The sequence below is a fragment of the Pelobates fuscus genome, chromosome 6, assembly GCF_036172605.1.
Source record: "Pelobates fuscus isolate aPelFus1 chromosome 6, aPelFus1.pri, whole genome shotgun sequence".
Taxonomy (NCBI): domain Eukaryota; kingdom Metazoa; phylum Chordata; class Amphibia; order Anura; family Pelobatidae; genus Pelobates; species Pelobates fuscus.
The window spans coordinates 51,820,073-51,831,090 of record NC_086322.1 but is presented as its reverse complement, the minus strand read 5'-3'; the positions used below and the strand labels follow the sequence as shown (position 1 = coordinate 51,831,090).

Here is an 11,018-nt window from a genome sequence, read left to right as displayed (position 1 = left end):
AAAGGACATTCCAAACACCTGGAGGGAAAATGTCAAAAAAGGTGTATTGAGCACAAAGGGCAAACCTAAAGATTTTCTACATATCATAGAAACTGAAATACTCGAACATTTGGGTTGCCACAATCAGTCATAATGAATCATAAAAATCTTCCAAATTCCAAACACTTATTTTGAGCATTAAAGGTGTAAAACCTTTTGAACCTTTATGTGCCCCTCCTATACAGCTCTCAGAAAGAGGTTACGGATGACCAAAATAAATCAGAGACCTGCTTTCCAATCATTAAAAAAAATGCAATCTATGGCTTTTCACTAGAGTAAGAAGCATACAGTTCAAGAAATAAAACACTGGTTGCACATGCAAGTGGCATCATGTGAATGGGACATCCTATACCTATTTATTGTATCCCTGAACGCTATGAAAGCAAGCGATTGGCTGAAAGACCTCAGCTACTAGTTCCTTATCTCAGCAAATGTCAGCAGCCACTGGGGACGAAAAGAAAGGAGCTTGGCCTGGGTCCTGGACAGACTTTGCAGTATGTGTGCTACAAGCTCTTCCAGGATTATTTACGAAAGTTGTAAAGAATGGTCAGGAAATCAAGGTGACTTTACACTAGTAGGCCACAACACAGAACATTTTCCAAATTGGCTTCCGCAATATTTTCAGTTTGGCTATTTTGGCATACATGGCTCCATTTATATAGTACAGAAACAAGGCATGCAGGAATTGACACGCCGCGTGCCATAACATTACAACTTATTATGACAGATGGGGTACTAGGCTAATAGGGTCAAGTCCCCTTGATTTTGTATCTCTTTAACGGTGAGGAAAAATTCTGGTACTGTTCAAACTTACAACAAACTAACACAAGGAAGGAGAGTTAATTTTGTGATGCTTAAAGGACCACCATAGCTCAATGAAGTGGTCTGGGTGCCAGGTCCCTCTAGTTTTAACCCTGCAGCTGAGTTTTAACCCCTTCACATCAGCGAGAGGGGGGCCCTATGACCCTATAGTGCCAGGAAAACGAGTTTGTTTTCCTGGCACTATAGTGGTCCTTTAATAGGTTAAGAGAGATTAGTCACATCGTCCTATACCCCTCTCCCTAAATGCAAACTTCATTATGACATCCCAAAAGCCTGCATTCTCTTGTAGTCAAATTGATAATTCTGGAATGCTCCCAAAGCCTCCTTTTACCACAACCACTCTAATAAGTTGTGCTGGTTATGATACTTGGAAAGTCCACTTAATGGTAAAAGTATGATAAAGGACATACGATTCATTCTTGTCGTAATCAAATTTTTGGTTGTTGTGTAAAAGATTTATCCTTACTATCCTTACTATAAACGTTATTACTCTTTTACAGTGGTCACATGACTTTTGTTGTTCATGCATGGTTTTAAAGTAGCCCTATGCTGCCACCTAATGTTCAGTGAAAAAACATTAAATAAATTAACATCACCTATCAATAGGAAAGATGAAGCAACTTTAAATACAGGATTTATATATATATATATATATATATATATATATATATATATATATATATATATATATATATATATATATATATATATATATTTTAATGCTTAAAAATGCAATAAAACAGTCAACTACTCTAGATCAGAATGTTATTTAGGGTTACAAAACCCGTCTAGCTGCAATGACACTTTGTAACCTATTAAAGGAGTTTGACAATAGCCGATGAGCTGATTTTTTTTTGGAATGTATAGATAACTTCATGACATATCAATAGCCATTGGCTTTGATGTTATACATAATATTTTTAGATAAACATTTAATATGAGTTCATATTTTGAGAAAATATATTTTATATATGAAATTTGATATTTTAATATTTAGATTTTTTTTTTTTTTAAAGCATATCACAAAAATATTAAACTTCGGTCCATATAAATAATTCACAATAAATGCAATTAATTTTAGTTACAATAAAATTAATTCTATTTACCCGTGAGAAATGCCTTTTACTGGTTGAGGAAAGGAGAGCGATATAAGAAGGGTTCATGTACTTAACATAGCCTCAATACATTCAATAACTATTAGATCATTAATGGTGGGGGGGTAAAGCAAATACGAGTGATAGGAAATTTAAGATGTGCGGTCACTTGTTTTTCATAAAGATAGGGAATATTTAAGAAAAAGTAAAATAAAAAAACCTTAGTGTTAGTTTCTTTGATGTTAAGATATGAATGGGGTTCACTTTGTCTCTTGGAAGGCCAGATTTAAGGCAATGGGTGGAGTTGCAAGACAACATACAGGCAGATATATAATCTTGGGGTTATTTGTAAAGACTGGTGTATCATTCAAGCTTTTTTTTTTATTTTTTATTTTTTTTAAGTCTGTTGGAGAAACGTTTGACCAAAATTCAATTTTTCTGAGCTCTGATTCTTATTCAATTTTCCAACCATGCCATGGTGATTATATAACAAATCAAATAGCACATGTGTGGCTACACTATATTGGACTTATTGGTGGTAGCCATCCATAAGTGGATACGCTACTGCAATGATGAAAAGACAGAGATTAAAGTAATCTATGAAAAGGAAAGGTGAGATTTCAGCCCATCTATAACTTCCCTGGGGGAGTTACTTTTGTTATCTAAAGCGTTTAATTCATTTACAATATCGTAGAATACATTGTTTTGGTTCACTAATATAATAGAAAACATTGTTTTAAGGCAGGGGTAGGCAACCTACGGCACTCAAGGTGTCTTTGCACAGCACTCAAGGCTGCTAGAGCCAAACAGGCTCTTGCTATCAGGAGTCCAGTAAAATTTCAGATATCTGCTAATACGAAGAGGTGGTTAAGGACAATCCTCAATTTATGCATTGCAGCACATAGAGGAAGTGATCTCAGATCACTTCCTCCTGGCACTTGTGAATAGGAATCCACACCGTAGTAGAGCAACATGAAGCTGCTGTTGCAGCTCCTGTCCTTGACCTGTACCTGGCCAGCCTGGTCCCCACTGGAACCCAGGGAAGCCACCCACAGTGCTAGATATACACATAAATGCAGAATAACCCTGCCCTCATACAAATAATAACAGCCCACACACAAACATACACGCAATCCCCACAAACGCAACACCACTAACAATCCACATACATGCACACAACCACACACGCAACCTCACGTGCAACACCCCAAACATAAACACACTACCAAAGACACAATGTGACATATCCATCCACACACAATTCCACAAGCAGCCCTCATACACAGCCCACATTCATATGTATCATACACAATACCATAAACTACTAATGAACATATACAATATAATAGCTCATATACGCACAAATACAACAATACAAAGGAATTACAGTAAAAATAACAAGCAGAATACGGCAACATGCACACCTCAATTTAAAAAAAATAGGGGTCAGCACGCTACGGGACATCACAATCCTATATCGGCACAGTGCTGCTAAAAGGTTGCCTACCCCTGTTTTAAGGTATAAGTCAGCCACTTTTGTTTCAAGTTATCACAAGTAATTTGATCCTTCGATCCATTGTATAACTTCCTATAAGTATGTTCGAGTTGTCTTACATTCTGTTACATTGTACCGTCATCCAACAAGTGAAGTTATCTGCTGTATGTAACCCTGTGTAACAGCCGGCTGCGCTACAGAAATAAACCCATCTTCACAGAAAAAGCAAGCCATGTCAATTATTTCTATAAACGTCACCTGAAATACTATTCCCATGACAATGAAGCTGTGTTGGCACCTTGAAAACATGTTATACTAATAAAATACCAAGTCTGAAAACATGCAGAATGCATGTGTAATGTATGTTGGCTGACTATAAATGTGTACACTTAATGTGTGCAGTTATAGTGAATCTACATAAGTGGGAGCAGAGCCAATTTGTAATGTGGGCAAGATAACTTTTTGTTCTGCATGTGAACGCAGGTCAATGTGTGGTCAATAATAATATGGTAAATCTGATGATCAAAAATGCATGTTGGGGCTTTTGTGTTAGTGTGATTCATAAGTTAGATTATAGCCGTTTGTTTGGGTTCTCTAAGTTACCCTACATTTGATCCTTTATGTAAGGACTTTTCCATCCTAGTTTGCTCCTAGGGGGTTCATACCCTATTTTAGGGATTTTCAATTTATATTGTCTCCCGTGTAGCCACTGTTCTGGCACGTTTTTATTAATATTTTTCTCCGTTTCTTCCAACCTTTTTGCTCTCATGTTTCAAATGGTGTATTAAAAACCTGAGAGTGACTTTCGGTAGGGAACTTCTATTTCGCCCCTATTCATTCATTATCTTTATTAAAGGGACAATAGATTCACCAGAACAACTACAGCTTAATGTAGTTGTTCTGGTGAGTATAATAGTTCCCTCAGGCATTTTCATGTCAACACTGCCTTTTCATAGAAAAAGCAGTGTTTACATTGCCCCTAGGGACACCTCCAATTGGCCACTCAGATGGCCACTGGAAGGGCTTCCTGGCTCAGGGCTGCACAGTAAATAGCCCTGCTGTTCAGAGTCCCCACGCTCTGCATGGAGACACTGAATTTTCCTCAGAGATTCATTGATTCAATCTCTATGAGGAGGTCCTGATTGGTCAAAACTTAATTTTAGCCAATCCAAATGGATAAGCTAAAAATCGGCCATTTCAATTAGGTCACAAAGGAGGCGTTTTGAACTTTTATAGGGGGGCAAGCCACGTTAAAGGACCACTCTAGGCACCCAGACGACTTCAGCTTAATGAAGTGGTCTGGGTGCCAGGTACCTCTAGGATTAACCCTTTTTTTTATAAACATAGCAGTTTCAGAGAAACTGCTATGTTTATAATGAGGGTTAATCCAGCCTCCAAATCCTCTAGTGGCTGTCTCACTGACAGCCGCTAGAGGCGCTTGCGTGCTTCTCACTGTGAAAATCACAGTGAGAGCACGCAAGCGTCCATAGGAAAGCATTGTAAATGCTTTCCTATGCGACCGGCTGAATGCGAGCGCGGCTCCTGCCGCGCATGCGCATTCAGCCGATGACGTCGCGATCAAGATGGAGAGGAGGAGGAAAGCTCCCCGCCCGGCGCTGGAAAAAGAGGTAAGTTTAACCCCTTCCCCTCTCCAGAGCCCGGCGGGAGGGGGTCCCTGAGGGTGGGGGCACCCTCAGGGTACTCTAGTGCCAGGAAAACGAGTATGTTTTCCTGGCACTAGAGTGGTCCTTTAATGGTGGGTTAAACACTATAGGGTCAGTAATACATGTGTGTGTTCCTGACCCTATAGCAATCCTGTAACAATATTCTGAGAACCTGGTTATTTGGTATTTAGAGAGCTTGCATTCACATTTTTTTTATTTTTGTGTTATATACTTTTAGTCCCCTGCAACATAGGATTTTAACATATATCAGTGGTTCCCAATCCAGTCCTCAAATACCCCCTAACAATTCACTATTTAGGAATTACCCAGATGTGTCTAAATTGTTTTAAAAAAAACAAAAAACAAAAAAAACTATAGACAACAGGGTAATCCCTAAATCCTGTACTGGTAGGGGTTACTTGAGGGCTGGGTTGGGAACCCCTGACATACTTATTTGGCGCCATCTACAGTCTTCCATCAGGTAATACAACAGCCTATATATTCTTTTTAGACCTTTCTCTAGGCAGGATTTGGATTTAATTGTGGTGATTAAAATCTGTGGGAAATTTGAAATGAACAATTTTCTCGATAGGGGTGTGTGGGTGTACACACACACACACACACACACACACATATATATATATATAAATTGAGCTACAGATTGTAGTATAAAAATGCAACGGTAAAGGACAGTGTGTTTGTATTGAGCACTTAGTCAGAATGAATATTCTAAGTCTAAGAAAAATCAAAACAATAACCAAAATTGTAATTCAGGATCCTCTCTTCCCCAACAGTGGGTCACAGAACTGCTTCTAAAGTGCAACATAAATAGAAGCCTTGCTGTACATACAACCCTAAATGGATTACAGTAAATATTCTTAAACTGTAGCCTTAGTTGTGCTGAGATTACCAAGGTTCCCATGCCTTACAATAAAGCACAGTGGTTAGAAAGTATCTACAGTACGTCTAGTACCTGGGCAAACCTTTGTAGGACAGGTTTGATTCCCAGCAGAGCCAATCCACCTTTTCATGCCTCAGGGTTTGAGGAATAACACCGAAACCCCAGAACATGCCAAAAAAACACCTGTTTAAATAGTTTTATGCATTAAAACAGCGCTCTATAAATTAAGAAAATACCACTGTAAAATAATTCAAAGACAAAAAAAACAGTCCTTCTGCCATACTAATGTATTCCATCTTTCAAAAAGAAAGACATGATTTTAATATTACTTAACAATATGTTAAAAAAGTAGCCACTTGGGCATCAGTGTTAATACAATTATACACTCTATAACAGATTGATAGTGTGAGTATTTTTTTCCTTTTTCAATTTTTTTTTCCTTTTACTTTCTCATTCTGCAAGTATTCTTACACAAGCTGGCTACAAGTCTGGAGAGAAAAAAAAAAATCAAAAACACAAATAAGCGTATCTTGTACACTTCTTTTAAACAGTAGATTGTGAGAACTTGGGAAATGTTTGTCTACTATGAGTTTTGTTTTTACTTTTCCGTGAGGTTTAAAGAGTCTGGAACAGATGAGCACATTGATGTCTGTTGCTTTGCCAGTAGTCAATATAATAAAATATAGCATACTGCAGAAGTGACGGGGGCCACTGTCAATGATGCAAACAGCTTTTTTGTTGCCTCCACCAAACCCAAGGAACCAGTCTTAAGTCTGAGGCCAAGGCAATAAGGAGAGAGCGTATTGCTACAACCAAAGTCTTCACACACAGACTACAAGCACACAAGCTAACAAATTCAGGTAGAAAGTGGCATTTCGTTTTTCAGATCAGCGAGAATTATCAGGCCGGAAAGGGGGGGGGGTTTCAGTGCAGATCCACACAGCACTGGGAAGAAGGCAAGGCAGCACTGGCTCAAGGCCGAATAAGCGCTCAGACAGCAGGGCATAAATCAGTGGGATTGGTTCCGGCAGGGATTCCCCATTAACAAGGTGAAAGTCAGTGTGCGGCATAGGTCGTTTTCTTCAAGCTGAAGTTAGACCAGTTGATTGAAAGCCTTTGCCGTGTTTGTCTGGCAGAGTCTAAGCAGAACCTGGAGAAATAATTAGAACAATTTATTAGATAAAGATATAAAGTAGACAGAAAAGCAGCATTATAGACTTTATGGAACCAGCTTGCACATGCGTAAAAAAAACATTTTAACAAAAAAAGCAAGACCTGCGCTCGCATTAGGACTTCACCCATCGGGGTTTCAGGTGACGCTGGGTGTCCTAGCGATCAGGAAGTCCCTTTAGTGGCTGTCTGGCAGACAGCCACAAGAGGTTGAGTTAACCCTCCAAGGTTATTACTGCAGTTTATCAAACACTGCAATAATTACAATTGCATGGTTAACAGGCCTAGGACACTGTACCCAGGTTAAAGGGACAATATAGGCACCCAGAACACTTTAATGAGTTGAAGTGTTCTGGGTGCCTATAGTGTCTCTTTAATCATTATCAACTCCTGTCCTTTTCACCTGGCAGGGCTGTCATCCTAGAGAAAGCATGCAGAAACAGAGAAATGAAACAATCTTTATTTCTCCTCTTCATTTGCAGTATTTACCCTGAACAGGTCATAAAAAATGTAACTCAAGTTAGAGGTGATTTTCAAAGTTTTATACAACAGTGTAAATATCAGAGAAGTTGCAGTACATATGTGTATTCTTCAGTGGAACAGACACACACAGGGCCGTCTTTAATATTGATTGGACCCTGGGCAGGTATTTGCTTGGGGCCCCTTGACCTAGCCCTTCCTAGCATGCAATCACGCCATCAACGCACACACAAATATTTAAAAAAAAACAAAAAACACACACTTAGTGTGTGCATTTTGTCTCAGTAAAAAATGAGAGGGCTAACACACATACAGATGCAAACACTGACATACATAGAGATGCACACATACACGGGTACAGACATACATAGAGATGCACACATACACGGGTACAGACATACATACATAGAGAGATGCACAGATAAACACAGATACACACAGATACACACACAGATAAACACAGATACACACACAGACACATATACAGATACACAGATACACACTGACACACATGCAAATACACAGAATGACACAGTGACCCACGCAGACAGTGACAGACACATACAGATACAAAGACACGCAGACAGTGACAGACACATACAGATACAAAGACACGCAGACAGTGACAGACACATACAGATACAAAGACACGCAGACAGTGACAGACACATACAGATACAAAGACACGCAGACAGTGACAGACACATACAGATACAAAGACACGCAGACAGTGACAGACATACAGATACAAAGAAACGCAGACAGTGACAGACATACAGATACAAAGACACGCAGACAGTGACAGACATACAGATACAAAGACACGCAGACACACACACACACACACACGCAGGCAGGCAGACACACACACACGCAGGCAGACACACACACACGCAGGCAGACACACACACACGCAGGCAGACACACACACACACGCAGGCAGACACACACACACGCAGGCAGACACACACGCAGGCAGGCAGACACACAGACACACACGCAGGCAGGCAGACACACACGCAGGCAGGCAGACACACACGCAGGCAGGCAGACACACACGCAGGCAGGCAGACACACACGCAGGCAGGCAGACACACACGCAGGCAGGCAGACACACACGCAGGCAGGCAGACACACACGCAGGCAGGCAGACACACACGCAGGCAGGCAGACACACACACACGCAGGCAGGCAGACACACACACACGCAGGCAGGCAGACACACACACACGCAGGCAGGCAGACACACACACACGCAGGCAGGCAGACACACACACACGCAGGCAGGCAGACACACACACACGCAGGCAGGCAGACACACACACACGCAGGCAGGCAGACACACACACACGCAGGCAGGCAGACACACACGCAGGCAGACACACACGCAGGCAGGCAGACACACAGACACACACGCAGGCAGGCAGACACACACGCAGGCAGGCAGACACACACGCAGGCAGGCAGACACACACACACGCAGGCAGGCAGACACACACGCAGGCAGGCAGACACACACGCAGGCAGGCAGACACACACGCAGGCAGGCAGACACACACGCAGGCAGGCAGACACACACGCAGGCAGGCACATTTCTTTTTGTGTTTCCTACCTTTGGAGTGCAGGAGGCTGGCTCAGGCTGATGGGAGTCAGAGCTCCCACTGACTCCCTCCTTTTCTTCTCCTCCCACGCAGCGCTCAGTGAATGCTGGGAGGAAGTGACCATCTGTCACTTCCTCCCAGCATTCTGACATCATCACAGGGGCCCGGTCGTGCTCTCAAAGCAGTTGGGCCCCTGAATATCCATTGCGTGGCCCTTAGGGGGCCCAAACCTAAGACGGACTGACGGCCCAGGGCAGCTGCCCCTTTTGCCCCGTGTTAAAGACGGCCCTGATATCAGTGCAAATTGACAGTTTAAAATTTTACCTTTTAAAGTGTTCCACCTCTCTCTCGGTCTCATCCATTTCCACGCTGTCCAGATCAATATCTTTAGGAAGAAATACATCATCTGTAAAATGAAATGATCAGTTAGGACCACAGTTTACTTTTCCAAAACTACAAAATAAAAATGATTTTAAAGTAGAATCTTCACACTGGTTTGTAACACTAAAACAGGAAAAAAACAACAAATCTCCCCCCCTCCCACCCCCAATGTGTAACAATAAAACCCATCCATTTGTTCATTTTACAAGCACAATGCATAGACAAAATGTACCGTATATACTCGAGTATAAGCCGACCCGAATATAAGCCGAGGCCCCTAATTTTACCCCAAAAAACTGGGAAAACTTATTGACTCGAGTATAAGACTAGGGTGGGAAATGCAGCAGCTACTGGTAAATTTCTAAATAAAATTAGATCCTAAAAAAATTATATTAATTGAATATTTATTTACAGTGTGTGTATATAATTAATGCAGTGTGTGTATGAGTGCAGTGTGTGTGTGTATGAGTGCAGTGTGTGTGTGTATGAGTGCAGTGTGTGTGTGTATGAGTGCAGTGTGTGTGTATGAGTGCAGTGTGTGTGTATATGAGTGCAGTGTGTGTGTATATGAGTGCAGTGTGTGTGTATATGAGTGCAGTGTGTGTGTATATGAGTGCAGTGTGTGTGTATATGAGTGCAGTGTGTGTATGAGTGCAGTGTGTGTATGAGTGCAGTGTGTGTATGAGTGCAGTGCGTGTATGAGTGCAGTGCGTGTGTGTATATATTAATTGAATATTTATTTCCAGTGTGTGTATATAATGAATGCAGTGTGTGTGTATGAGTGCAGTGTGTGTGAGTGTGTGTGTGTGAGTGCAGTGTGTGTGTGTGAGTGCAGTGTGTGTGTGTGTGTGTGAGTGCAGTGTGTGTGTGAGTGCAGTGTGTGTATATGAATGGTGTGTGAGTGCAGTGTGTGTGAGTGCAGTGTGTGTATATGAATGAAGTGTGAGTGTGTGTGATGCAGTGTGTGTGAGTGCAGTGTGTGTTTGTGTATGTGTTGGTGGGGGTGGGCATTTCATATATTATTAATTATTATTGTTTTAATTTTTTTATATTATTTTTTTATATTATTATTTATTATTTTATTATTTTTTTTGTAATTTTTTTTATATTATTATTTTTTTAATTTTTTTATATTATTATTTTTTTATATTATTATTTAATTATTATTATTATTATTATTTTTTATTATATTTAAAAAAAAAAATCGTCCCCCTCCCTGCTTGATACATGGCAGGGAGGGGGGCTCCTTCCCTGGTGGTCCAGTGTCATTGGTAGTTCAGTGGGGGGAAGAGGGGGGCTGGCAGAGCTGTACTTACCTTTCCTGCAGCTCCTGTCAGCTCTCTCCTCCTCCGCGCGGTCTGTGCAGCTCCC

At 41.0% G+C, this 11,018-nt stretch overlaps 1 protein-coding gene across 3 annotated transcripts in view; it reads right to left on the bottom strand.

The window, feature by feature from the left end:
* Nucleotides 1–6,298: 6,298 nt before the first annotated feature.
* Nucleotides 6,299–11,018, bottom strand: part of FAM193A (family with sequence similarity 193 member A) — a 107,492-nt gene continuing 102,772 nt past the window's right edge. For all 3 annotated transcript variants that reach the window (XM_063457685.1, XM_063457687.1, XM_063457686.1), the window contains 2 exons: nucleotides 9,591–9,672; nucleotides 6,299–7,165 (listed from right to left, as the gene is read on the bottom strand). In XM_063457685.1, coding sequence (XP_063313755.1) covers nucleotides 7,072–7,165; nucleotides 9,591–9,672 — 176 coding nt within the window. In that variant the 3' untranslated portion in view covers nucleotides 6,299–7,071. The remainder of the gene's footprint in view (nucleotides 7,166–9,590; nucleotides 9,673–11,018) is intronic.